At 45.9% G+C, this 27,973-nt stretch overlaps 4 protein-coding genes across 13 annotated transcripts in view; 2 read left to right on the plus strand and 2 right to left on the minus strand.

Moving 5' to 3' along the window:
• MFSD11 (major facilitator superfamily domain containing 11) overlaps positions 1-6,365 on the minus strand; it is a 31,412-nt gene extending 25,047 nt beyond the window's left edge. Inside the window, exons 1-6 of one of the 7 annotated variants that reach the window (XM_030287159.4) lie at positions 5,480-6,365; positions 3,539-3,733; positions 3,170-3,341; positions 1,604-1,659; positions 520-627; positions 49-128 (exon numbers count right to left, since the gene is read on the minus strand). In XM_030287159.4, coding sequence (XP_030143019.4) covers positions 49-128; positions 520-627; positions 1,604-1,659; positions 3,170-3,265 — 340 coding nt within the window. In that variant the 5' untranslated portion in view covers positions 3,266-3,341; positions 3,539-3,733; positions 5,480-6,365. Of the gene's footprint in view, positions 1-48; positions 129-519; positions 628-1,603; positions 1,660-3,169; positions 3,342-3,538; positions 3,793-3,830; positions 3,850-5,479 lie in introns of those variants that run through there. The other 6 variants (XM_041719846.2, XM_072936904.1, XM_072936902.1 and 3 more) reach the window with 6 other exon arrangements.
• A 650-nt stretch (positions 6,366-7,015) lies between these two features.
• Positions 7,016-10,686, plus strand: SRSF2 (serine and arginine rich splicing factor 2). Of its 3 annotated transcripts, XR_001123583.5 has the most exons (5): positions 7,016-7,153; positions 7,290-7,698; positions 8,209-8,519; positions 9,631-9,740; positions 10,251-10,686. XR_001123583.5 is itself a non-coding variant. In XM_002194718.7 (4 exons), the coding sequence occupies exons 2-3, from the start codon at positions 7,337-7,339 to the stop codon at positions 8,510-8,512; spliced, it is 666 nt and encodes a 221-aa protein (XP_002194754.1). In that variant the 5' UTR covers positions 7,016-7,153; positions 7,290-7,336; the 3' UTR covers positions 8,513-8,519; positions 9,631-10,112. The 3 variants fall into 3 exon arrangements, 1 of the variants encoding a protein (XP_002194754.1); XR_001123582.5 differs by having other exon boundaries at positions 8,209-9,740; XM_002194718.7 differs by lacking the exon at positions 10,251-10,686 and having other exon boundaries at positions 9,631-10,112.
• A 793-nt stretch (positions 10,687-11,479) lies between these two features.
• On the minus strand, positions 11,480-13,291 carry METTL23 (methyltransferase 23, arginine). Of its 2 annotated transcripts, none has more exons than XM_030287424.4 (5): positions 13,040-13,291; positions 12,856-12,945; positions 12,530-12,767; positions 12,112-12,196; positions 11,480-11,810 (listed from the first exon to the last, which is right to left on the minus strand). In XM_030287424.4, the coding sequence occupies exons 1-5, from the start codon at positions 13,157-13,159 to the stop codon at positions 11,609-11,611; spliced, it is 735 nt and encodes a 244-aa protein (XP_030143284.4). In that variant the 5' UTR covers positions 13,160-13,291; the 3' UTR covers positions 11,480-11,608. The 2 variants fall into 2 exon arrangements, with proteins under 2 accessions (XP_030143284.4, XP_030143283.4); XM_030287423.4 differs by having other exon boundaries at positions 12,856-12,960.
• A 349-nt stretch (positions 13,292-13,640) lies between these two features.
• On the plus strand, positions 13,641-27,744 carry JMJD6 (jumonji domain containing 6, arginine demethylase and lysine hydroxylase). The gene is made up of 7 exons (XM_030287422.4): positions 13,641-13,906; positions 14,584-14,972; positions 17,823-18,109; positions 19,363-19,498; positions 19,616-19,754; positions 20,397-20,524; positions 22,162-27,744. Exons 1-7 carry the CDS (start codon positions 13,778-13,780, stop codon positions 22,196-22,198), a joined length of 1,245 nt encoding a protein of 414 aa, XP_030143282.1. The 5' UTR covers positions 13,641-13,777; the 3' UTR covers positions 22,199-27,744.
• Positions 27,745-27,973: the final 229 nt, after the last annotated feature.

Below are 27,973 nucleotides of genomic sequence, written 5' to 3' on the forward strand. Positions count from 1 at the left end.
TATTCAAATCTCATAAGAAACAGTCAGCAGAGTAAGAACAATGCTTACCAGCAGCTGCAATGCCAATAAGCACAGAGGCAGTGTAGAAAGCCCATGTAGCTGGCTGGATAAAGACTGCAATGTAGAGGCTAGAACAGAACAGATCAGTGCATTGAATACTGACCTAAAGTGGACAATGCTCTTTATCAATCAGATACCTCACTTAGGTGCTTCTAAAACAGCTGCTCTCTCCTAAGGGATGTTGAAAAACAGGTTGTATATGAAAAATCTTTTTACCCTTCCAAGCACATAGAATTTTTTTTATATTGTTATTAATCTGAGACTATAACCTCAATTCCACAGTCAGCAAAGTCTGGAAATGCTGTGGAAAAAATGTGTTGTTTCCAGTAATACTCTGCAGTATCTCTGTGAGAGGCTTTTCTTAGTACAATTTCATCTATGGCACAAGAGCCTTAGATGTGAAAAAAAATAAAGAAATATTTCCAAGGAAGCAGACAAAACCTCAAAATTAATGCTTACCTATAAAACACACCACTAACAACCATGGAGAACTGAGGTCCCACTATTGCAACCAGTGAAGGTGATATAAGATTTGATGCAGACAATACTCCATAAATAATGGACATGCTACAGAAATAAAAAACAAAGACTATTAAATACTTAAAATAAAATATAGGCTAAAATATTATTTAGGAGCGATCAAAATATCCAGTTAAGTACAAACAAAACTTAACAGCAAAACTCCAATGGTTCATTTCCTTACTTTCTTCTGTTCCCTTCACCCATGGCACTCCACATGGGAATACAGGAGTGAACAGTATTCCCTGGATTGCTGAGTAGAGTCCCAAACTACTGCAGGCAATGACATCTTTTAATTTACAGCATGCATTTGTCAAACTGCCTGAACAGCAGTTATTGTATTTTGTACCATGTACATCTAGAGGAGAATGTTCCAGAAGCTCATTTATCTGTCAGTGAGGTTTTCATCTTCTGCCAGATATACCACAGAAAATTTTACGGACATATGTTGTGCCCGTGGCACTTTTAGTTTAAATTAAGGCAGAAAACCTTTCAAAGGAGCAGTGAGGTTTTCCTACAGGACAGATTAATTTGACATGCAAAAGGTCCCTGAACATGCCTGACAAGTTTGACTCTGCCAGTGCAACAAAGGGAATGGCTTTTTGTGGCTTTGCTTGTCTTTCTGACTGCTCCTTCCACATTTGTGCTGTATTTCCTGAGAGCTGATCCACACCACCTGTCCTACACAAACACAGGGTACAAAAGCAAACAACCAAGGCCTGACTTCGCAGTTTTATTTATTTTTAGACTTCCACCTTCTTTGCCTCCTAAGGTAAAATGCTGAGAATGTGATGACAGTGGTTTTTGCTCCTACAAAGAAAGCATGCAAACCAGATATGTAGCTCAACTGGAAATAATTCAGAACAGAACTGTGAGAAGCCTGTTTTAAACTGCTTTAAGTGTGTCAATAAATTGTGAAGTCAGCAGAACGCTGCAATCTCTTGAGAGTGTCTCTCTACTGGATGAAACTGTAACTAAGTTCGCCCTGCAAAGAGCAAAGTAAGAAGAAAATCTGTGTAATTACCTCGTGTAGCCACTGCCATGAAAGTCTGTGTTGTTTAAATTCGTGATAACAGTTTGCTGTGAGGAGAGGATCATACATTGTAATACGTTAGAATCTATTTTGTATTTTGAGAACACCTTCATTGGTTTGAAGTCAGTAGCAAACATTAGAATTGTTCATTAATAGACACTACACAGTACTTGAAAGAATTTAAAATGTTAATTACAACTCACACCACCTCCACAACAAAGATGCAGGAGATACTTGGCAGGGAAGCATCTATGTTTGAAGAAGAAATTTGTACTTTATTATTAAATCATAATTTCATAAGAGACCTAAAATACTTCACAAAACTTTTGTTTCACTTAAGACCTCTCTTACATAAATAGGTATGACTACCTTAATTTCAAAAGTGGGGAAAAAAAGGAGAAGTTTCAGAATAATCTTGACCTAACTATGAATCTCTGTTAAGAGTTTCCATTCTTTTCAGCTTCTCATTATTTCCCTCTTCCTTTATTTCCCCTTGACTCAGCTTTAGTGATCACGAGACCACGCAGTTAGTTGGACTGGCAGATCTGATTGAAAGTCACTTGTAAAGACCTTTATGACAATGAATTAAATGATTACATGATCACAAAGTCCAATTTGGTGAGGTGCTGAATTCATTGCAGAATTTCTGAGATTGTTGGGCTGCACATGAGAGCTCACAGAAAGTATTACACTGCACTAGAACTTACAAAAACTACCCCAAGTAGTTATTTCTGTAATATTTCTGTATTTTTCTCTAATATTCTGTCTAAATATTTCTGTAATATTCTGTAATGCAGTGAAGGACATTTATCTGTCTGAATCCAGCAAGGATCCTTCTTGCATGCAAGAAAAGAGCTGTAAGACCTGTGGGCTCAAAGTGGATGTGGAAATCTAACTGCCCTGCAGGAGCAGAACTAATAATACTGAAAGCAGCTCAGGAAGTTAAAGAGCTAAACCTGGCAGTAACAGGAGCCTAAAAATTTCAATAGCAGCAGTAAATTTGGATTATGCTGTGCTCAGTTTTAGCTCTGGAAAGAGATACTAAATAGCAGTAAATAACTCCTTCAGCTGGAGGTGATTTGGCAGTTTAGCAATTGCAGAAATCTATTTGTCAGGCATTATCCTCAAACTCCCCCTCAATATCTAGTTGGTCAGATTATGAAAATCTAGTTAATAATAGCATGGTTAATAATAACTTATGCAAATATTTTGAAAGGGACTATACAGAATATGCAAGGCTCATTGTAATTCAATTGTCCAACATCACAAGTATCAAAGCAGACACTATTTTAAAGCTCAAACATTTTACAAGATTATTTTTCTACTTTCTGAGCAATAAGGTTGTTTTATATGTAGCTATTCTATCTTAAAGAGATAACCTGCTGAATTATTTGGTTAAACACATTAATCTACTTAAAACTAAACCAAAAGAAGATAAATGTTAAAGTATCTTGCACATTAAGAAATCCCAAACAAAGCAACATTAGAGCACACAAAAGACAAGCCAGGGTAAATAACTGAGATAGAAACGTGGAACGTTTTGAAAGTCACACCTACCGCGATATTTCCACAGGATTGGAAAGCAGTGAATATAAACATAAATGAGACTCCCAAAATAATGATGTTGAACAGCTTTTTTCCTTCTTGAGACATTTTGTGTATTTTTACCAAGTCCTCAGCTTCAGTCTGGAAAAACTCTTTTTTTCTATTAAAAGTTTCCTCTTAACCTCTGTAAAAAAAAAAAAAAAAAAAAGGCAAAAAGAATAAAAGAAAGCAAGCTTCAAAAATAATGATTACTTAGGGCTGCTCATTAGCTGATTGAAAATATTAATTAATCAAGAGTCCTGGTAACCCTTTTAAATAATGTGCAACAAAACTTGACAAATAAGGTCTGGTACAAAAGGTGAAGCCCAAGATTCTCTCTACCTGTTCCCATGAAGTTACCAGGGCTGGCTGCAGGGTGTTACTCCATGGCATCCCCTTCTCCCAAAGGAGCAGCTTTCCCAAAAGCGAGCAGGGGAATGGGCTCAGCCCCTTGGCATTGCTGAAATCAGAATTGCGGTCCCCGGCCTCTCAATCACCTGACGAAGGAAAGATGAGCCGCTCGCACATTTCCATGCACTGCACAGGAAATAAAGAACATTTCAGCGTCTGGATCAGCTGACACAGCCCTGAAAGCCCTTGTGCACTATGGGAAATGCAGTTTTAGCAAAGCTACCTTTTCCTATTTCAAGCGGTGAAAATCTCCCAGTCTTTAAAATAAAGTTGTTTGTACCAGTTTTTGAGAATTAATAATAATAATAATTTTTAAAAAAGAAATTTAAAAAACACACAATTAAAAAAAACCTCAACAATCAAACAAAAAAATAATAAAAACCCCACTCAGCGACAGAATCATGGAATCACAGAATGGTGAAAATTTTGATGGAAAGAGACCTTTAAGCCCATCTCATCCCACCCCTGCCATGGGCAGGGACACCTTCCACTGGACCAGGTTGTTCCAAGGCCACTCCAACCTGGCCTTGAACACCTCCAGGGATGGAAGTGATACCATTTATCTTGTACTTCATAGTATTTCTAAATAATAAATTTAAGATTAATTGATCTTCGAGTCATGAAGATCTCTGTTAAAACATTACCAAAACTGATACACGATCAGACATTGACCAAATGGCTGCTTTTTCCTGATACCATCCTTCATCTGCTCTGTTGGGCCTCTGGGATTGGAGAATTCAGCTAAATCAGTTCTACTTTAGTGCTGGCCAAAAGAACAGAGAAGGAAATGCAGAACTGATTGATGTAAATGACAAATCACATTTTACCTCTGCTGTCTACAGTAAAGGGTTTAAATAAAATCTGCACCCCAGCCACAGTAACATATATTTAATACATGCATTACAAGCTCTTTTACTAAACTGTATTCCTAAACTGTAATTTTTTAAATGTCAGTGTTTTTCAAAACAGCGTGTCATTTTCATTTTTGGAGGAAAGTCAGTGTGATTATTCAGAGGCTGCTTTACAAAGATGCAATTAAAACATCAAGGTCAGGGGTCTTAACACAAGGAAAGCTCTCTTCTTCCTTTTTAATATTATTAATTTATAGTGCAGAATTTTAAGATTCTATAGGAATAGTGTCCCACTCATGTATTTTCTCCCTTATGCCAGTACAAGCTTCCATCCTGCTGCACAGCAAACTGGGCTGGTGGGCTGGAACAATTTCTTTGGTAACAGCAGCAACATGTGTTGAAGTGACTGAAACTGGGAGGAAGGGGCATAGGAAACTTCTTGTCATTTTAGGAAAATCACTGTAAATATAAACGTCAAATTTCGCCTTTGGAAAAGGGTTGCAGCAGATGTAACACTAAATTTTTAAATCAAATTCTTTGGTGAAAAAATAAAATAAACATGAAGCAATACAAAAGGTCAAACCAGTACCAGTTTATTTGATTTCTGAAGTCATTTGTAGCAGGAAACAAACTGTTGCTTCTGGATTTGTATTCATGGCACTGTTTATTTTTATACCTCATCAGTGCAAAAAAAAAAACAAACTTAAACACAAGCATAGTAAAACTAAGAATTTAAATTCTACTACTGAAATAATTGTTCATATCGATACTGTTACTTGGATAAAACAAATCAGTAGAAAAGTCTCATTTTAATTCTTTTCTTAACATTGTGTTATGGAACAGCTGGATAGAAACTTTCAACATTGTTTTGACAATGAGAAGCAGGTATTACAGTTCAGGAGTTTTATTATCTTTTTTTTTTATTATTATGTTATTAGTGCTTGAGGTGATAGAGCAACAATTTTTGGGGTGGGGGGGAGCAGCTTTCGCAGAAATTCTTGGACTCTGAGAAGTTGCTTACCACCCTTACACAAAGGGCTGTGCAAATCTTCTCCCACAGCACAAATTTGCAGATGTGAGGATGATTTTAGTGTGTCCCTGCTCACCAAGGAGCCGGCGGGAACGGATCCATCGTGGCACACTCAGAGCTGGCAGGGCTGAGGCTGGCACGCAGCGGAGAGCGGGCAGTGTGAAAAACGCAAATCGCTTGGTTTTTAAAATTTTAAAACTTTAATAATAATAATATGGTTATAAAAATAGTAATACAATTAGAGTAATAAAGTTTAAAGTTAGGATAATTACAAGACAATAAAAAGCAAAGAATTAGGGATGTCCGGAGTCACGAAAAGCATCCCTTGTGAACAAAGGAATAACCTTAAAAACAATAGTTTGTTGCATATTCATATATCTTTCATGGTTATGCATACGTTCTATTTAAAACAAGAACTCTCTCTTGTTTCCTTTAATCCCTAAGGCATCTTCGAGTCTGAGCAAGGCCCAAAGAAATTAGCTCTTTCTGATAAGAAAACCATAAATTCCTTTTCTTTGGAAGATTTAGGTGCTCTTCAAAACGAGTATCTCATTCCTAAAAAAAAAAACTCCCCCCACATACATAATCTCTATTTTAACATTACGTTGGAACCTAAAACTATATTTAACACACTACTTAAGAGAATTAATACAGCGCAGCTGTCTAACATTACAAATATAACATTCATTGTAACATTTGCGAAAAGCCAATCATAAAATAAGCATTTTTCACAGGCAGGAAAGGCACTGAGCTCCTACAGCAGCTGCTCCGGGAGAATCGCTCTGGTAAAAGCCGGGGCGAGCGGGGCTCCCCACAGAACCCCGGCTCCGCTCCCCGGGCTGAGTGGGGCTGCCCAGGGAACTCCAGCCCCATTCCCCACAGAACTCCAGCCCCATTCCCCACGGAACCCCGGCCCCGCTCCCCACGGAACCCCGGCCCCGCTCCCCACGGAACCCCGGCCCCGCTCCCCACAGAACTCCAGCCCCATTCCCCACGGAACCCCGGCCCCGCTCCCCACGGAACCCCAGCCCCATTCCCCACGGAACCCCAGCCCCATTCCCCACGGAACCCCAGCCCCGCTCCCCACAGAACCCCGGCCCCGCTCCCCTCACGGCTCTCCCCTCCACGTCCGCCATTTTAAACCATCCCCGCCCTCCCGCGCCACAAGCCATTCACTTCACCATCGCTATTTTTTCCCGCGGCGAGGTTTTGTCGCCCGTCTCCCTCTCCCACACACACACACACCGCTCTGCCCTAATTTATTTTCTTCTTATTGTTATTGCTATTTTGGCGTGGTTTTTTTTTTTTACGGTTTTCAACACACATTGTTCAAAAATTTCCCCGCCTCCACCGAGCCCTTCCGGGTCACGGCGGCGGCGTTTTAACAGCCACTTTCCAACCACAGGGAGAATTATTAATTTAAAGAGGGATTCCCCACGCTCACTCCGGGACCACCTCGGGGAAAAGTAGTTAAAAGGGATGGGGGGTCCCTGCCGCGGAGCCGCGGGCGGGGCGGTGCCGCGTTTCCTTCCGGGGCGCCGCCGGCCATTTTGTGGCGTTAAGCCGCGCGCGCGGGCGGTTCCCTCTCATTTCCTCGCCGCGGCGGGACGGGGCGGCCGCTCCTGGCGCTCAGCTCCGGCCTCGGGCCGCCCCTCGGATCCTGAGGTGGGTGCTGCTCCCTGCTGACCCCGCCGCTTTCCCCTATGCGCTCTAGCTCTCCTCCTTTTTGGACTCGCCCTGCGGCGTGAGGCGCGTCGCCCTCAGGGCCGCGCCGGCTGCTGACCCCCTTGAACCCCCTCAGGTTTATTCTCTTCGGCCGCCGCCGCCCCTCTGGGGCTCCTGCCCACCATGAGTTACGGCCGCCCGCCGCCCGATGTGGAGGGCATGACGTCCCTCAAGGTGGACAACCTGACCTACCGCACCTCCCCGGATACCCTCCGGAGAGTCTTTGAGAAGTACGGCCGCGTGGGCGACGTTTACATCCCCCGGGACCGCTACACCAAGGAGAGCCGCGGCTTCGCCTTCGTGCGCTTCCACGACAAGCGGGACGCGGAGGACGCGATGGACGCGATGGACGGGGCGGTGCTGGACGGGCGGGAGCTCCGGGTGCAGATGGCCCGCTACGGCCGCCCGCCCGACTCGCACCACAGCCGCCGCGGGCCGCCGCCCCGCCGCTACAGCAGCAGCGGCTACGGCCGCCGCAGCCGCAGGTGAGCGCCGCGGAACGGCTAACGGAGTTCGGGCGGTCAGCGAGGTGAAGCGAGCTGTGCGCTGCGAGCCGTTTGTTGTCGTGTTGGTTGCCTAGGGAGGTAGTGAGGTCTCCGGCACTGAGCGGTAGGGACGCAGAGTTGAGCCATGTGCTCCAGACCGATCCTGCTTAAGCAGGGAGGTTGGAGCGGATGACCCGCTGTTGCCCCTTCCAACCGGACCGATTCTGGGATGCCCTTTTCCCAGCGACTTTCGCGAAGAGGAAGTGGGGGTTTACTAGAGGTTTACTAGCACAGGCACGTGGGGATCCATCGGAGTAGAAGGGTTTCGCCCTATAGTACGTTTAGCCCCCGGCCACTCGCTCTGAAACAATGGCGCCTTGGTAACACTCATTTTCTTGCCCACGTGCGTCCTGTTCCGCCTTCCCTGTCCCGCAGCACTCGCTCCACTCCGTGCGTCACCCGTGAGCAACTTCTAACGCGCCCTTTTTCTTTCCTCCTGGTATGTTTTAGCCCTAGAAGACGCCGTCGCAGCCGATCTAGAAGCAGGAGCCGCTCTAGGTCCCGCAGTCGGTCCCGCTACAGTCGATCCAAATCCCGGTCTCGCACACGCTCTCGGTCTCGCTCCACCTCCAAGTCCAGGTCTGCCAGGAGATCCAAGTCAAAGTCCTCATCTGTCTCCAGATCCCGCTCCAGGTCAAGATCCCGGTCCAGATCTAGAAGCCCTCCCCCTGCCTCAAAGAGGGAATCCAACTCTAGATCCAGGTCTAAGAGCCCTCCCAAGTCTCCGGAAGAAGAAGGAGCTGTATCCTCCTAGGAGCATGGTAATGTACCTTGGGATCAGCACAGGATGCATGTTACTTCCTTAGAGCACTTAGGTGGGTTGTTGGGTAGTTCTTGGAGCATTAATAGCCTGAACCAAGTGAATCCTAGTGGGGCACATTGTTAGTTGTTGGTTTTGGTTTTTTTTTTCTTGAGCAGTGACTTTTTTGTTATTGATTTAGGGAAATAATTACTGAAGGGTTTTCTACGGAGAAATTTTTTTTTTTAAACAGAGAAAATGTTTTATTGCAAGATTAATGCCTTGGTTTTAATAAAATATTGTATGAGACGCAACCTATGATGAAAATGACTATTTCTTACTGTATTTATCCAACATCTGCATTTTCCCCTTTAAAGCTGCGGTCTCCTGTTTGCTAAAAGAATATTGGCCAGTATTGCAGATTTTAACTGATTTGGCTGATCCTCCAGGGACCAGTTTCTGTGGGCGTGTGTTGGAGCAGGTTTGTCTTACACTGTTAAAGATACACTATCCTTTTAGAACGGAAGATCGGTTCAGTGGCCGTTGTACTGACTGGAGGTAATAACTGTCCTAGAAAAGTGGTAAATTCCTTGCAACAAGAAAACCACGGAAACTAGTTTTTCCTCAAGTCGACATCTTGAAGAGGCATCTAAGGATACACCGGGTGGGGAAAGGATAGTGTGTCTTTAACCCTTCACACTGTTTGGTCCTGTTTTTTAAAAGGAAAGGGCCTGAGCTAGTTCTGGATATAGATAATTGTAGCAAAATTAGTCACATTTTCAGTTTTGAAGGCTAATTAGAGTTTAGTTAAGTCTTTATGAAGAAGTACTAGTTTTGTAACTTTTATAGAACTCTGAATAATGGAGTGGTGAACAGGCTGAATTGAAGTTAATGTCTGGCTTGATCTACAGCCTGCTGCTTATTCTCCTTTGTAACTAAATATTTTGACCAAACCTTACATTTGGCCTCGAAGTAAAGCAACACACGGGGGGAGGTGGAACACTGGAAATTCCTAAAACTTAATTAAATTAGTCAAAGCCAGTTGAAACACAACTAGAAGTATCCATGAAGTCATCCACACCCAAAATAGACAAGGTAGAAACCTGGCTGAACTTTTCTCTCTTCAAACCTAGATGCTTCAGCTAAATGAGAGCCCAGATAAAGGACGCCTTTGGGGGGAAAAGATCGCTTGAGTCTTCAGCCCATTGGAGAGACCCTGGCCGAGCAACCAGCTGTTGAAAAGGTTATTTTGTAACATTTTGTCTAACTTTTTACTTGTTTAAGTTGCGCCTCAAGTGGCAGATTTTACATTTTATGTGCCATTTTGTTGCTGTTATTCAAATTTCTTGTAATTTAGTGAAGTGAACGACTACCGATTTCAATATTGGCTTGGATATTTGAGGTAAAACTTCATTTTTGTTTATATAGTGCTGACTTCTATTGGAAATTAAAGTCGATGGTAAACTTGCTGCCTCCAGTTTCATACTGAGGAATCATGCAGCCATTATATGCTGATAACTAACTGTCAAAAAGTACTCTCAATTTTATTTTGATTCCTTAAAAGTCCGCAAAACTTCAACTTGAAACTTACTGTAAATGCTTTTTTTTTTTTAAAGAAAGAAAAACTTTGACCTAAAATAGCATCATCAAATTCAAATTGGTAGAAATCTTTTCAGGTGACAGTTGATATTTGCAAGGATTGTTTTATCAGACTCAATTCTAATCTCTTCTCTTATGTATTTTTGTGCACTAGGCGCAGTTGTGTAGCAGTTGAGTAATGCTGGTTAGCTGTTAAGGTGGCGTGTTGCAGTGCAGAGTGCTTGGCTGTTTCCTGTTGTCTCCTGATTGCTCCTGTGTAACGATGCCTTGTCGTGCAGAAACAAATGGCTGTCCAGTTAATTAAAATGCCTGACAACTGCACTTCCAGTCACCCGGGCCTTGCGTAAAAAAAATGGAGCATACAGTGAGCACATCTAGCTGATGATATACACACCTTATTTTTTCCAGAATGGTAAAACTTACCAACTACATATATGAACTTGCATATGAGAATTGTAATGTTAAGCAAAGAAATGGTTCATTCCTTTGTAAGTACTGATTGGTGTATCTTTTGCTTAAGACATTCTGTACTATACCCACTGTCTCTGTAGTTAATATTAAACATTTTTTTCTGTGTTAACTTTTCTCAACTTAATGTCTTGGGTCAGCTTATTTTTAGCTTGAAAAGATTTCTGCAATTACACTGTCAATGTTTAACTTCTATATAGTAACTAAATGCATTCTACTGCTTATAAATTTTATCCACTGGGGTTGCTTTGAAATTACTGTGGGCAAACTTTAATTAGTATTGTAACTAACCCAGTGTTGTGTGGCAGGTGGTAACACACCAGGCCACCAACACAGACCCAGCCTGGGATGTTGTGGGAGGTCCACACTGAGCAGTACTAATAATTGCATTGCTGTGTGCTTGCCCTGGTTCACCAGGCTGCTGCTTGACAGGGGCTGATCTTTACAGTGATGATTTCTCTTGATTTGGTACCAAATGACTTGTAACTTCAAAGATCCTGTGTCAAGGGTTATTGTAATGCCTTGTTTTATCTTATGCATGTATGTTAAATGGGAATGGAAACATCTGAACACTGGCGGTATGGCTTTGTTGAGGATTAAAAGTACTTTTCTACAAACTGAGGAGTTTGTATGTTCTAGGTTAGTGCAGTCTCCACACATTCGTTTACCAGCAGAGGGGCTGGCTTTTGTATGTGGATCTTTGGGAGGGATTCTCAGTCGTGGGAAAGAGATCTTATGGGAATGGATTTTATTGTTTTAAAAGAGTGCAGTTACCTTTTCATAGCTGAAGCTGTGGATTTAGGTTGGATCTTGTGGATTTCCAGGTTGAACTGTTGTGGCTCACCTGGTGGAATTGAGGCTCTGAACTATTTCATGGACTTGGGGGAGGAATACAAATTTCTTGAAAGCCATAGCTGGAAAACCAAACAGCTTTATTTTTACAATGCATGTTTTAAGAATTGCTACTTCCCCAAAATATCCATGAGGTTTGCTGTAAACCAGGACTGTTCTCTGCAGCTCTGTGCTACAGTGAACAGCTGAGTATCACCTTGTACTGAAATCTAAAGCAGAATAAAGTGAAGTGCCCTCTGACTGTGCTAGCGAGATGATCATCATTTCAATTGTGTGTCTTCCTGGCATAGAGGAGCTGGCCAAGTGCTCTTTGTCTGCCCCAAAGGAATGCAGGGGAACGTGGATGCACTTCAGGTTCCATTTGTAGAGCAGAGCCTCGATAGACCAGTCAGCACTGAGGGGAGGAAAAGGAGTAAAAATCTAACTCAGGGTTATGACTGCTACAGTAACTCGAGCAGCCTCTCACCAAACTAGTACAACACAGATGGGTTTGTATCAGTTTTCCACTTAACAGCAAATTGGTGGTTCTTGGATTATTTTCAGATTTTGTTACCTGCAGGGATTACTGGGCAAATAGCAGCCTGACTCACAATAAATAGCTTTTTTGAGTCAGTGGTGCTGCTACAGAGGAGTCAAAGCTTGTCCACAGCTGAGACAGTAGTTAAGATTTGAGTTTTAAATATTTAAAAATTTACCTCCGGACTTGGTAAGTTGTCCAGAACTGAGCATGTGGGTTCTTCTCCAACAAGAAGTAAATTGTAGTTAGAATATCTTCAAAGTCTGTGTAGTTTGGGGAGATAAAGCAGCCTGGGTTAGTCTCATTACCAGGTGTGGATAACTCTGCCTGGTTCTATGAAATGGTAATTACAAATCAATGCAAATACAGAGTAACTGTATGAGAGACCCAAGCATAGCGAGAAGGGAGTCAGTTATTTACTTAATCTTCTACTCCCACACCCTCAACTGTATTTATGACAGCTCTAAACTAGAATTACCCCAGAGTAACAAGGTCAGTAGCACAGTGTCACCTGATCTACTGACACTGTTCCCAGCAGTACTTGGACACGAACTCCTTGCAGTCACAAACTAAAATACCTAAGAGCATTAACGTACCTTTGGGGTCAAAAAAGACATCTGAGCCTAAAATAATGTCTATGGGTGCCAGAGAGAGCAGCTGTGGCGACACGCGGCCCCAGGTGAGGCCGAGGACGGGCACGCCGGGCAGGCAGTTCAGGAGGCAGCTGTTGCGGCAGCTCTGCAGGCACTGGCTCAGCTCCTCGCTGTCCGACAGGATCACCTGGGCACCGCACCTGGCGGCCACCACGCCGGGGAGACTCACCCCGGCACCGATCTGAAAGCACAGCGTGCCCGTGGAGCCCGCGGGCGGAGCCTGACCCGCGGGTCACGGCAGGGGGAACCGGGCGGGGAGCGGGCGGTACCTCCAGCACTCGCTTGCCGGGCAGGCTGCGCCTGTGCGCCCACAGGTATTGGGCCAGGACCACGGCGCAGGGCCACACGTACAGGCCGTACTGCGAGTCCAGCACCTGCAAGTCACGGGGCGAGGCGCTGTGCCGGGGTCCCGGGAGCTGCCGCCGATCCCCGTGCCCCGGCTGCCCCCGGTACCTCGAGCACGTCCACGACCAGCGCCGCCGGCCCCTCCTCGAAGTGGTACCGCCGCGCCCACGGCCGCCGCGGCTCCGCCACGGGCCAATCGCGGCCAGACACGTATTGCCGCCAGGCCATGCCGGCCAATCGGCGCCTCCCCCGGGCGTGACGTCAGCGGAGCGCCGCCGCGGGCGCTGATGGCGCGGAGCCGCTCGCCCCGCCGCGGGCTCCCCCCGGGGCCGCCGTTAAGCCGGGCGGCGCTCGCCCACGCCGCCGCTCTGGCGGGGCGGGGCGGGCGCCTCCGCGGGCTGCTTCCCGGAGAACGGAGGAAACCGGGTGCCACGCGGTCGGGCCGACACTGTCAGGGGAGCAGCAAGCGCGGAGAACGGGAACGGCAGCGGCGGCGGTGGAGCAGCACCCCACCGTAGTTCCGCCCCCGTAGCTCCCGGGGCGGCCGCGGAACTACGCGGCCCAGAGCGCCCGCGCTGCCTGCGCGCCGCCCGCGCTGCCCTTCCTCAACATGGCGGCGCGGGGGCGCCGCTTCCCCGGCCTCGGCCAATCAGCGCCGAGGCGTGGCGGAAGCCGTGGCGCAGCCGGCCAATGGGAGCGCGGCGGGGGCGGGGCCGCGGCGACAGCGGCGGCACGGGGTGAAATTTCTGGAAGGTGCGGCCGGAGCGGGGCCGGGATCGGGATCGGGATCAGGGTCGGGATCGGGGCCGGGGACCGCGGGCGGTGACGGCCCCCAGCGCCGCCGCCATGAACCACAAGAGCAAGAAGCGGATCCGCGAGGCGAAGCGCAGCGCCCGGCCCGAGCTGAAGGACTCGCTGGACTGGACCCGTCACAACTACTGCGAGACCTTCCCCCTCAGCCCCACCGCCTGCAAGGTGCGTCGGGCTGGGGGCAGAGAGGGGCATGAGGGACGGAAGGGTGGGAATGGGGAGTGGAGGAGCGGGAATGAGGATGGAGGGGGCGCGAGTGAGCGAGTCCGACAGGGATGAGGGGAAGTGGGGTGGGCAGCCGTGAGGAGATGGGGATGGAGGAGCGACTGAGGGGATTGGGGATGGCTGAGGTGAAGGGGGAGCTGCGGGACGGCTGATGGGAAACGCGAACCTTTTCCCCAGGCTGGGGTTGCCTCGGAGCTGAGGTTTGGGGAGGGAGGGGACTTTCTTCCCTCCACGTGGCGAGGCGTGTGGGAAGGTCGGGGCCCGGCGGGATGGAACCCGCGTCACTCCCAGGAGCGCTGCCCGGTGTCCCGAGGGAGGGAAATGCAGCAAGGGATGTGTCAGCCGAAAGGGCAGCGTGGCCTCTCCGCCCGAGGAGCTGCCTCGCTGCGGAGCTGTGCCAAAGGCTGCAGGCGGCGAGTGTCACTGATGTGTGCAGGGAGCGGGCCAGGAGAAATGGGGCTGCAGCCTCGGGGAGCTTAAAATAACACACAGGCAGCTCCATACCCGCGTGGTGTGTGGAGCAAAGGATGTGTGTGAAGCACCCCCACAGGCAAGCGCAGCCCTAGGACGTCAGTCTGTCCTAATATCTGTCCTGCTTTCCTCCCTTGGTTTCACAGGATAACGTGGAGAGGGCAGATGCGCTCCAGTTAACAGTGGAGGAGTTTGTTGAGCGTTATGAAAAGCCTTACAAGCCCGTGGTGTTGCTGAACGCTCAGGTGGGCTGGTCTGCCCAGGAGAAGTGGACGCTGGAGCGGCTGAAACGCAAGTACAGGAACCAGAAGTTCAAATGTGGGGAGGACAATGATGGTTACTCTGTGAAGATGAAGATGAAATATTACATCGAGTACATGGAAACCACGCGTGATGACAGCCCCCTGTACATCTTTGACAGCAGCTATGGAGAGCATCCCAAGCGAAGGAAACTCCTGGAGGACTACAAGGTCCCCAAATTCTTCACTGATGATCTCTTTCAGTATGCAGGGGAGAAACGAAGGCCTCCCTACAGGTAGAGTGACAGCAAGACAAAACTGGGTATTTTCCAGCTCATTGGTTGTTCCTAAATACCCGGGATTGTCTCATATAAAAAAGGGATATTTTCACATCATCTCTGAAATGAGTGTACGTCTGTAATCCTGTGGGAGAGAAGGGCAGATTTATATCATAATTTCTCCTTCTGTCACCAGTGTTGCTACAGGTTTATGGTTTAGGGTTTTTTTTTCCATTCTATTAAGTCAGTTTACATCACTGCTTGGATTTTTTCAAAAATTACACAGTTCCTGAGAGCTATAAAGACCAATTTCTTGCTGTTTGTACCTTCTAGTGTTCAAATTTTAAATACCTCAGGAACAGCTCCTGGGTTTTGCACCAGTGGCTTATGTACAGTGTGGAATTTTGTTTCATTATGAGTCACTCCTTTTAAGGTAAAGATCTTAAACTAGATTGGGATCTAATATGGGCACCAGTTCTTAGCTCCCCTTCAGATGGTTTTGAGAGTGAACAATATTTCACATCTATGTAGTCTTTTCAACTCTTCCTTTATTTTTGCTTCAGCTTGGAAGAGGGTGAAATGACATTTCATTCATAAATTCAAATGCAGCAATCTGGTATTTGGGCTTCTAGATAAAAAAGCCAGTTTTATCTATGTTACTATGACACTTCACAGCACTGTGAGCTTAAGTTGGAACCCTCCCAAGTAATTAAAGTCTTTACAGTGACATTATAATTGTCAGACAATGCCTGTTGCTCTTTGAGTGACATGAGGCAGTGATGTGGTTTATTTAAATAAAATTGAGCAACAGCTCATCAGTAATGGCACTTTCCTTTGTACTCTCTCATGTATCTGCAGTCCAGTTGTGCTTTTGCAGGAGTGAAGCAAGAAGCTGATTCCATGTGAGATCACTGAAGGAGGTGTTTTTACAGTGCTTTTATAATTCCCTTCTAAGAACATACAACACTGTGGTCAAACACAAAACCACACTGGGTGTAGCAGAAGCCGAATACACTTAATGAGGTCTAGAGATCATTTACCCAAGTAGAGGTAAATGGCAGAATCTGGTTGTGACTCATTTATTTTGCTGTCTGTGTCCCTCACATCCTTCCCACATACAGGCACACGCTGAGCTCCTTGCTCTTGATCTTGGTATCCAGCTTCTTTTATTTTCTTCTGGAAAATGTGGGTATTTTTCAGGCTGTTGAGGTTTTTTGAGAGCTGAGTGATGCACGAGAGCACAGTAATGTTTCCTAGAGTTAGAGGTACAGAAATGAGTGGGCAGTACTTTTAGAGCATATTTGAAAATCTGACAAGAAGTGATGCTAATTATTTGAGGAGGATATGACCTCTACAGGTTGATCTCTGGATTGAGAGATGTGTGACAGTGTGTAGACCTTAAAAGCAGAATTGGTGCTGTTTAGGACATTTTTATTGGCATTGTTCCTCTTTAAAATAAATTTTTTGTACTTCAAAATAAATTTTAAAGTAATTTCTGGAAGCCATTTACTGAAGCAGCTATTCTAATTTGGGGAAGGGGTCTGGGATTTGCTGTTGAATTTAGGAGTTGTGAAGTTTTTAATGGTAAATTTGATGTCTTGGAGCAAACTGTGTTTTGTTCATTGCAATTTAAATCTTTGGAGAAAGGTGCTGGTAAATGACAGTGTTGCTAAATAAGGGTTTTAAAACCTGTGTGTCTAGATTCAGGTTATTGTCAGAAAAAGGGTATTGAGCAGTGCATCTGTGTGTGCCAGACAGACCTTCATGTGTATAATTTCTTCAGATTTGTTAGCAAAGGCCTTGACTGTTCTACCTGTAGTTAAATCAGCTTTCTAAGCATAATATGAATCTAAAGAGTGAATTGGCAATAGAAATGGAAAACACCTGCTTATTTACAGCTCCTTTGCAAAGCAGGAAGAAATCACCTTGATAATCAAACTTTACTGTCCTAGAATTGATGCTGGCAAATAATCCTTCAAAACCAGCTTGATTTGCACCTGCACTGGAAAGGAGAGATGGAGAACTTGCTTGTATTTTCTGAACCTTTGCATTCCTCTTGCTGGGCATCACCCTCCTGTCACTACACAATGGAAGGATTGTGTTGGTGCTTTGGTTTCTGCACTCTCTGCTACCAGTTAAACAGTTATTGTCATTTTTTCTCTTGGTGCCTGGTATGAAGTCACCTCACACTGATTTTTCTGCTCTGTTCCAGGGAAAATGAGCAGTTAAAGGTGCTGCTGCAGTTAAACACGTACAGTAGATAAAGTTCTCCACTGGGAGAAATAAACCTTGTAAATGGGCAGTGGGAATATGAACCTCAAACCTGAATGGTCACTGGAGAATAAGCTCCACGTAGTTAAGTGTTGGAATGAAAAGCCTCTTGTGAATGAACAGAGGGCGAAGAGAGAGGCCAGGGTTGTGTAACTTGCTCTGTTCCTTGTTGTTGCCTTTTGTTCCTCATTGTTCTGCAGTTCTGATCTGTTTGAGCAGCAAATTTTAGAAAACCGTAGGAGAATCCCCCTGCCTAGGAAGAATCCCAACACAGGCAGTTGGGACTTAATCATGCTCATAAACTTAAAAATCATGATTTTATTGAAGAACTGTTTAAAACAAAATACTGCTATGACATAAAAAATCATCTTCATTTACTTATCCAACAGTCCTTCCTGTCTTAATTCATACTGGTTTTTAGGTTAAACTCTTGTTATATCCTTTTGCTTTAGCGTGAACTTAACAAAATCAAGAATGTAAATGAAGGAACTGTAGTTACCTTAGTTTCTGACTGAATGTGCAATGAGCTGCTGTCTGACATGAAGAAAGGGAGCCACCTGCCTGTTCTGTGACTAAAGCACTTTCCCCCCCATGCAGATGGTTTGTGATGGGCCCACCTCGTTCTGGAACAGGAATTCACATCGATCCCTTGGGAACCAGTGCATGGAATGCCTTAGTCCAGGGACATAAGCGTTGGTGCCTGTTCCCAACCAGCACTCCCAGAGAGCTGATCAAAGTGACACGGGAAGAGGGGGGGAACCAGCAGGACGAGGCCATCACCTGGTTCAATGTCATCTATCCTCGGACACAGCTTCCCACCTGGCCCCCTGAGTTCAAACCCCTGGAAGTCTTACAGAAACCAGGAGAGACAGTCTTTGTGCCAGGTATGTGCAAATCTCTCCAGGAAGGAGATCTGGGGGAAAAAAGCATATTTGTAACATTCCTGTGTCATAGAGATGAAGGGAACATTTCAGCTTCCTTATATGGCCCATTTCTTACAAAACAAACTGAGCTCGTTTTGGGACTATTCAATTACTTCCTGAATGTCACAAAACGTGTATGACCTGTGGCAGAGGATTGCATGGGCTACAGATGGCAAAACAAGTGGGATTTAAATTGTAGCATCACAGGAATGTAGTCTGAACTAAATTGCAGTAATAGAAAGCTGTCAGGGCATAAAATAATAGAAGTGTTTGAGCCCCAGTAACTCTTGGACAAAAATGTTTGAGGTTATACACACTGGAGCAAATTCATGGCTGAATTTTGCATATAAATTTTTCTTAGCTGTGGGAAACAAAGTACTTAAAGGCACTGACACCTTCCACCCACCTCTCTATGGTTATGCTTCATCTTGCATTTGAAATCAAAAGCTAAATAAAGCTTTGCTAAAGATGCCTTTCCCTCTGAGTGGCTGCACACTGTGTGCCTGTTGTAAGTAGGGGGTGAGATGAGTTCAGTAGCAGATTCTAACCTCTGAATCGTGCATCATTTATGTGCAGCACAGCCCACAGTTTCTGTCCACATTGCTTGTCTCTAACATCCAGCTGACTTGGTGTGTGAAGGGTGCCTTGTGATTGTCTTGGCACTTATTAGTGACTCCTGAGTGTACCTTCTGTTAAGAGTTTGTAGCTGTCGGGTTCCATTAAACTGTTCCCTCAGTCTTTTCTGAGCCTCTAAGTGGGTTGTAAGAACTCCACTATTTTTATCCCGTGTGGAAAAACAATTTTGCATCTATGTTTAAATGAAAGGTTAGTCTGTAGTCATAAGAACCTTGCAAAATCAGCGTGGAAAGCGCTCTCCAGCTGAACAGAAAGGGCTCTGTGCAGCCTGGGTTACAATGGCTGCTGCTGTTAAATAAACTGTCAGCAGCCAGCACGGTGCTGTCAGGTCACATCTTCGGTCCTGGGTGTGAGCTGGGTAATTTGGTCAGAGCGTGGAGCTGCCTTCTGTAACAAGAACATGTCAGGCACTGGGGTGAAAGCTGAAATAAGACAGGAAAGATGATGGGTTGGAAAACTCACCTGGGTTTGGGAGATAAGGTCCAGTTCTACCTGCACTGTGGGAAAGGTGTTCTTGGCTGTCCTTCAACTTGCTCTCTGCCATGCAGCCACCAATGGTCACTGGTGTTGTGTTTTAGGTGGCTGGTGGCATGTAGTCCTCAATCTTGACACAACTATTGCCATCACACAAAACTTTGCCAGCTGTACCAACTTCCCAGTGGTGTGGCACAAGACAGTGAGAGGGAGACCTAAACTGTCACGGAAATGGTACAGGTAAGAGTTTTAGCAGCTTTCTTTGTAAATTCTCCATTGAAAACAAAACCTAAAAATATTCATTAATGTGCAGTGTTAAAATTCAAAGGCTAACCCTGAAATTTCAACTGTATTTAGGATCCTAAAGCAGGAACATCCTGAATTGGCAGCCTTGGCTGATTCAGTTGACCTGCAGGAATCTACTGGTATTGCTTCTGACAGTTCCAGTGATTCTTCCAGTTCATCAAGTTCCAGCTCCTCAGACTCTGATTCAGAGGTAATGCTTTTTAGTGCAGTAGGTGATCCATATTCTGCATTTACATTGTTTTTCCATGCCTGATCGTGTGCCTTCATCCTTACATTCATGTCATACGGAATAAATTAATGGAAAGCAGCTAAACCAATCTATATGTTAGAGGAGCCTGTGATCTTAGCAGGTTCTGTTTGCTGAAGCCTCTCTTCACATTGCTAAATGGATTCAATCTGTTTGATCCATGTCTGTATTATATATGAATCTGTCACTCATCTAGCTTGCAGAAAATGGCTGCAAAATTAATGTTCTAAAAATTGGGAGAGGGAAAAAAATCCAAAACAGGTCAGTTATGACATGGAACTCTTGTCAGCACCAATATCCTTCAGAAGCCAGAATCTTCTCCTGGAATATGAGGTCCTTCTCGAGACCTAAAGAAACACATTCATTGTCTTGCCTCAAGTCAGCTTTAGCCAGTGATGAAATCCAAAAATGTTTCTGTTCCTGACTTTTAAATGCTGAATTTAAAAATTCCTTGATGTGTCTATCCTAAAACAGCACATTCTTTGAGCTCAGGGTTGCTGAGCTCAAAGAACTTGTGGTGAATTGCACAGCCCAGACAGTTGTTGAGGTTCCTCTGAATTGTGGTTTCATCTTTTTATCCTTCAGTGTGACTCTGGCTCTGAGACAGAGGGGATGATGCACCGCAGGAAAAAGCGGAGGACGTGCGGAATGATGGGGAACGGGGACACGACTTCCCAGGACGACTGCGTGAGCAAAGAGCGCAGCTCCTCCAGGTGACCCAGGGCAGCTGCTGGTTTTAAACAAGCACAGGACAGCACAAGGGAGAGCTGGCACACTTCAGATAGGGGATTGCTCAGGAGAGAGGGATGGAGAGCAAGGGATTCCTTACATCATAAAGCAGTTGACCAGTGGTATCTTCCCATCATGAATTATTTTAATTGTTCCAAATAGAAAACTAATATTATTGATTTTTTTTTTTTTTAACAGGGGTTTTATTTAATAAACAGTCTTACTACTTTTCCTAGTTGTCTCTTGTAATAGATGAAAGGATTTGGTTTTATCTTTGTTTAATGGGAGAGGTGGGATGTTTAAACTGCTCTTCAGAGAGCACGAATGAATAGTGAACAGTTAAAGATGAAGAATGATCAGGCAGGACTCACATTTTATTGTCTTGTTCAAACAGAAAACCTTCAAGCAGTTGTATGGTTTCTCTTACTGCTGCTTGGACTATTTCAATTTGTTCCACTGCTTTATCTGTTAAAGGCAAAATTCATCCTGAATTCCAAATGTCTGTGTTTACATTTAAAATAAATAAATAAATACATAAATATATATATTTATTCGAGCAAGTTTCAGTCAGTGTGGAAGGAGTCAGCATTAATATTGCAAAATCAAGGATAGATATGCTTAGGGTAAAGTTGCTGAGGAAAGCAGTTCTCTGGACAGGCCAGGTTAAAAACAGTGGAACACTGGGAACCTGGGAGTATACTGCAGGGAAGAACTTAAACATTCATTGCTAAATGAAGCATTTTTCTCATATAGCAGAGGTTTGCCAAAAATGTTAAGCAAATTCCTTGCAGCTTGGTTAACCAGTGCTGCTGGATTGGCTGCCTGCCTGCATTAGAGTTCTGGCCAGCTCTTGAGCTCTTAGATGCTCCAGGTTTGGCATGGATGCAAGTGCTGTGGTGGCTTAGTGTGTGGCTTGCTAAAGAAGGTGTGCAGCAGTAATTTACCTGAGGAAGTCCACATTCCAGCATGATTCCAGCCTGACTTCCTAGTGTGGGGACTGCAGTCTGCAATCCTGCAGATAGCTCTCTTGTTTGCAGCAGTTGCTCATAACTGAATACAATTGAATTACAAGTACAGAGCATCATTCAAGGTTGGGGAGAACTGTACTGACTGCTTATTTTGCCCTGGAGGTTTCCACAATTTGCTTATTATGACATCATCGAATCCCATTTTGGCAGCCAGTGTGACTTCAGGCAGGGAATGAGCAGCAGGAAAGAGCAAACCTTTAATGCAGACCTTGGTTTAAAAAGAAAGCTGTAAAAATGCAGATCACGATGCAGATCTATTCTTCTTAAAAACCTGTGTACTTTTAAATTATTTGCATTCACATTTTGAAATGAATACCCTAAATATTGAAAATCAGCACCTTACCTAGAACATTTGCTTTCTGGGTTTCACTGTTCTTCCTCCCATATGTTGATTGTTTCACTCTGTGAGGGTGGGTGGGCGTTCTGTTCCAGCTGTGTGATGGCTTAGTTGCTAAAATGCTTCCAAACATAAAATCTTAACCCTGCTTGTACAATGCTGGAGGAAGAGTAAGCCTGAGATTAATCTGCATGCTGGGATCTTGTGCCCTGATACAAGGGAAATGCTTAAAGGCAGTTGTACCTTTTTTTGACAGGATTAGGGAATCTTGTGGAGGCCGCAGCTACCCCTGAGGGATAACACCACCTACCCAGAGGCAGCTGCTGATGGAAGCTCTGTTAGTAGCCAGCCAGCTCTGTTCTACTCCCTTCTGCTTCTGTTTCTCACACTCCTTAAGTTTTTGTTACCCTTCCTCGATCCAGACATCTTCGTTGCGTGCTGTCCACGGTTAGCTCCTGAATAACCTGTAGGGGAACGCCCCGACTGCGTCCTTTGTGCAATGCTTTGTCCCCTCTGCACCTGGGTGAGTGCACTATGACCCAGCTGTGGCTAAGGACATGCCAAGTGTTTCATGGGTCACAGAACTGGCAAGGAAGGCAATGGTCAGTTTTTAAAGAACTCCTTTTAAAACCAGCAGGTAAATGTAAAAACCTACCTTGTTTTGACACTGTCATATGTTTACATGTTGTCCTGTACACTTGAGGAAAGTAACACCAGCCCTTTTGGCCTATTGGAAGGACTGGTGGATCTCACACCAGAGTTTTGGGAAGAACAAGGAAGAAATGAGCTTCTGCAAGAACTGAGCTGTGGAAAATGAGTCCTTGGATTTTACCCTGCTGCAGGAGAACGTTGCTGTCGGGGCTGGTGCTTCCAAGTGTGTGTCTTACGAAATCCTGGAATATGGGCACTTGGAAAGAACCCATCATTGAGTTCAACTCCTGGCCCTGCACAGAAACCAAGAACCCCATCTTGTGCCCAAGAGCATTGTCCAAACACTTCATGAACTCAGACTGGCTCAGTGCTGTGACCATTGCCCTGGGGAGCCCGTTCCAGTGTCCAGCCACCCTCAGGGTGAAAAATGTTTTTGTGATATCCAACCTAAACCTGCTCTCACTCAGCTCCAGGCGGTTTCTTCAGTCCTGTCACTGGTCCCAAGAGTGAAGAGATCTGTACCTGCCCCTCTGCTGTCCCTCATGAGGATGCTGAAGACCTGAATGAGATCTGACCTCAGTCTCCTCCTGGCTGAACAGACCAAGTGACCTCAGCCACTCCTCATACAGCTTCTCCTGCAGACCCTTCACCATCCTCATGGCCTCCTTTGGACGCTCTCCAATGGCTTAATGTCTGTTAGATGTTGTAGTTCTCAGAACTGCCCCCAGCACTGAAGGTGAGGCCGCCCCAGGACAGTCCCCTCCCTTTCCTGGCTGGTGATGCTGGGCCTGATGCCCTCAAAACATGATTTGCCCTCTGGGCTCCAGGGCACTGCTGACTCAGATCCAGCTTGCCACCAAGCAGAGCCCCTTAGGTCCCTTTCCACAGCTCTGCTCTCCAGCCTCTCATTCCCCAGCCTGTCCACACAACCAGGAGTGCCTGGACCCCAGTGCAGAACACAGCCCTTGCCCTTGTTAAACTCCACGTGGCTGATGATTGCCCATCTCTCTGATTTGTTGAGGCCTCTCCACCCTTGAGAGGGTTGACACCTCCTCCCAATTTAGTGTTTTTGGCAAACTTAATATTCCTTCCAATCCCGTGTCCAAGTCATTAATGAGGATGTTGAAGAGCACAGAGATGAGGATGGAGCCCTGCAAAACCCCACTAGTGACCAGTGCCAGCCTGGTGTCACCCCAGTCACTGTCACCCTTTGTGTCCAGCCTGTGAGCCAATTGCTCACCCATCATTTAACATGGTTAACCAGCTGTGGGCTGGACTGTTTGTCCAGAAGGTCACTGGGAGAGACAATATTCAGAGTTTTGGTGAAGTCCAAAAGGGTGACTACTGGCTTTCCTAGGTCAGTGAGGTGGGTCACCCTGTCACAGAAGGAGATCAGATTGAACAAGCAGGACTTTCCCTTCACAAAGCTGTGACTGATGCCTGCATTGTCCTCCAGGTGTTTTCCAGTACTTCCCAGAATCATCTCTTCCATGGCTTGGCTGGGCACTGAAGTGAGACTGACAGCCTGTGGTTTCCAGGGTCCTCCCTGATGTTGAAAACTGGGACATTTGCCAGCTTCCAATCAGCTGGAACCCTTCCAGATTCCCAAACCTGCTCAAAAATCATTGAGAGGTTTTGCCATGACATCAGCAGCATCTTGAGGATTCTCAGATGAATGCCATGAGGCCCCATGGATGTGTAGGCATCCATGTGGAGCAGCAGATCCTGCTGCTTTGGGGTCAGCTTGGAGTTCAACATTCTCACAGTCACAGTCCTCCAGCTCAGGGCACTGAGACCTCCTTGGCCCATCATCTGTGCTGAAGACAGGCAAAGAATTGAACGCCTCCGCCATGCCCATGTCCCTGTTTTTGAGGACACCATCCTCATCCTGGAATGGGCCAGTGTTATTTCTGATTTGCTTTTTACCATTAATAGATTTGAAAAAACTTTTTTATTTCCCTCACGGTTCTAGCCAGTTTTGTCTCCAGCTGAGCTTTGGCCATATGAATTTTCTCCCTACAGTGGCAGCAGCATTTTTGTGTTCTTCCCATGTCTGACCTTGCTTCCACTGGGCAAACACCTTCCTTTTTCATCTTATTTCCAAGAGAAGATCCCTGTTCAGCCAAGGAAGGTGGTGTAAATGCCCCAAGCACTGAAGCAACTTCAGCAGAACCTGAAGCACCTTTTGTGGTCTGAATCTGCGTGCTCCATGCACACACCTGAGGTGCAACACCTGAACCAGCAGCAGCCACTTCCACTCTGGGTCTGTCAGGGTGACAGGTAACAAAGCTGCACCCGCACCTTGTCATGGGAAGCTCGATGGAGCAGGAGAATCCTGGAGTTTCTTGCACAGCAAAAACTGTGGCAGGAAAAAGCATTTGCCAGTACTTCCAATCCTTCAGGTGCAGGTGTGATGTTCAGCACAAGGCAACTGCTGACAAAATCTGGCTGTGGCAGGATCACATGTGCTGGGCTTGGAACACCAAACAGTTCTGGGGCTGTGGGCTCGCTCAGGCCACTGCAGTTCACATCCCTAAATGGCTTTTCTTTGAGGTTATGTGTTCAGACCTTTCTGAAAGTTGCAGTGCCAATTTTAAGGGACTGAGGAGGGGGACGTGTTGTTTTTTTATGCTTTTTAAAAATGCAGTGTGTTGTTTAAGTGTGTGTAGATGCATTTGTATTATGCCAGGTAAAGCTCTCGTCCCCAAGGGATCTTTTAGAGCTGCTGGTTTGTTATATTAGCAGGGGCTTGTGCTGGTTGTGTCTCTGTGTGGCTGAATGTGCTGCCAGGAAATCTGAATCTCTCATGGGCTGCTTCAGTGGGTGCTCTTCTGAGCCCTAGGAGGTGGGTACAGAATTGACTTCAGCCATTCTTTGGGAGAAGAAACTTGACAGCAGAAATGCTGTGCATGTAGTAAACACACAGCAATGCCCAGGCACTGATGAAAGAGCAAATTAAAGAGATATTAAAGCCTCAGCTGTGACTTTCTTAAACATTTTGGGTTTGGTGGAACCTGGAGTGTTGCTTTTCTGGGCTCTGATCCATTTTTAACCTTGTGTGTTCCTTATTTAAGCATTCCTGGGCCATATCCTTTTGTACAAAGGAATCCTAAATATGTTTGTTGGGATCTCTGTTTTTGACTCTTGTGTGCCAGTCAGTTTGTGTAAGAGCAGTGTGGTGGTGGGGAATGTAGAGAGGGAAGGTTTATTGATACATTCTTTAGCTGTCCAGACTCCAAAATTTCCTGTGATAGATAGCCAGGCATAAGCAAAGCACATTTGCTCTGTAGCCACTGCAGATTCTTCCACAACATCACTTAAAAAATCCTCCAACTTAATCACTTAAAAAATACTCCAACTCTTGTGCAGCTTGGGAGCCTGCACAGTCTGAGTGTGTCGTCTCAGTCTGCAGCTGCTGCCTTTTGGAATAATGTGGGGCCTGGAGAGATGAAGGCTCACAAGACTCAGCTCTGTCACAGTGAGGGGAGTCCTTGGAGAGCTGTCCCTTCCTCTCTGGTGGCTGGGCAGCACCTCAGTGGGATGCAGCTGCATTTGGCACACGTGGCTCAGTTTGCACAGTCTAAAATGTAATGTGAAAGCCTGATTGCTGTGCTGGGAAAGCCACACCTCTGCCTCTAGAAGCACAGAGGGAAGATGCAGTGTGCAGAGCATTCTTCCATGCCTGTGAACTCTTCCATAGTGTGAAATAAAGCAATTCCTGGTGAAGCCTGTGTTGGTGTGACACCCCTCACAGAAAAACAGCGTGTTTACAATGGACAGCAGACATCATGATACCAGCAGCCCTCTCCTGACTGCTCCACAGGGCACTTTCCTGCTCTGAAACAGTGGCTGTGCAGTCTTACCTGGGAATCAGAACTCTGGGATCTCCAGTTCTTCCCCTTCTGGCTTTTGCCTCAGCCACTTTGGTGAGTCTTGAGCAGTGAGGAAAATCCCTACCTCGCAGGGCTGTTGTGAGGCTGAGCTGCAATGACTGTGTAAGATGCTTTGAAGCCATCCACCCACAAAAAGTGTTCCATTCATCCTGAGCAACCTGAGACTTCTGAGCCTGGTGGGAGCTTTTTGTAGCAGAAAACATTGGGGATGTTTTTCAACACTCTTGGCCACGTGGTGTTCTGTGATGGCCCTTCCAGAATTGCTGTGTGGTACATAAATTGTAGCAGAACAAGAATTCTCGTTTTCACCGGGGTTGAAGTGTTGCTGTTCCATAGCCTGCTCTAAACAGGAGGTCCTGCTAGGGCAGGCTCTGTTTTGAAATAGGACTAGATGCTGTTTTCTCATCAGGGAGTCAGCTCCTCTGGCCTTACAGCAATGGGGGGAGCTGGTGCTTCCCAGGCCCTTGCTTCAGGCTGGGTGAGGGAGGAACAGTTAAAAACTGCTCCCTTTGTGCCTCACTTGTGGGAAGCTGGCTGGGGAGAGTGGGCTCTGTGCTCTCATTTCTCCAGGCTTGTGCTTCTTGGGACATCCTTATCTCTTGTTCCAGCTCTGCCTCACTTCTCTGGGGTTTTGGGGCTGCTCTGTTCCCCAGGGATGTGCAGAGAGCCTCGGCCTGAGTGGCATTGTCACAATCCTGCCTGCTCCAGGAAAGGATTTGGGAGCTCTGCCTGTGCTTTAGAGCCTGGTGACGGACACAGGCTGTGAGAGCTCAGGAGGAATCGATCCAACACTCCATCAGAACCACAAATGTGGACAAGAGGCGGCAGTGCCAGCACCACGTCCCCTGCACAAGAGCTGTGGGAGCAGGTGACACCAAGGAGCCTCTGGCAGAGCTTCCTCCCCTTTCAGGCTTGTGTGTGCTGGCTCCAGTTTGTCTTCTCAGTTACATCAAACCTCTCCAAATGCTGCAAGGAAGGACAGCACCCTCTTTCATGGTTAACCTCTACTCTCCTCCCTGAGTCCCCAGCCACTGTGGGCTGGGAAGTGACTGTTGGCTGAATCCAGTCTAAAGGCCTCTGTGGGCACATTGTAACTGGGAGGTTTTTGGCATCCCCCTTGCAAAGGAGAGATGGAAAGTGTTACCCATTTGTGTCATAGTCCCACTGTCAGTTCCAAGCCCTGCCACTGCCCTTAGCTGCTTTTATCACCCATCCAGCAGAGCTGGGATATTTGTCTTGTTCAGATGATTGTGGTTTTGCTTTTTATTTTAAATAAAATCAATTATTTTGCATTATCCTGGCACTTTCTTTCATACTGTGATCTGAAAAAAGACCTTACAGGTGTGCACTTCTGTTTCCCAAAGTGCTGAATGTGCTGGGAACAGTTCCGGGGATGCTTGAGGGTTTGCCCATCTGTTCTGGGGTGTGGTTTGGAAGCTGCTGGGGTTGTACTGGCTCTGGGAGGTGAGTTGTTGGTAGGTTTGTTACCAGACTGTCCCACCTGCTCTTTGGCCCTGCCCTGGC

Source organism: Taeniopygia guttata, chromosome 18 (assembly GCF_048771995.1).
Source record: "Taeniopygia guttata chromosome 18, bTaeGut7.mat, whole genome shotgun sequence".
Classification (NCBI taxonomy): domain Eukaryota; kingdom Metazoa; phylum Chordata; class Aves; order Passeriformes; family Estrildidae; genus Taeniopygia; species Taeniopygia guttata.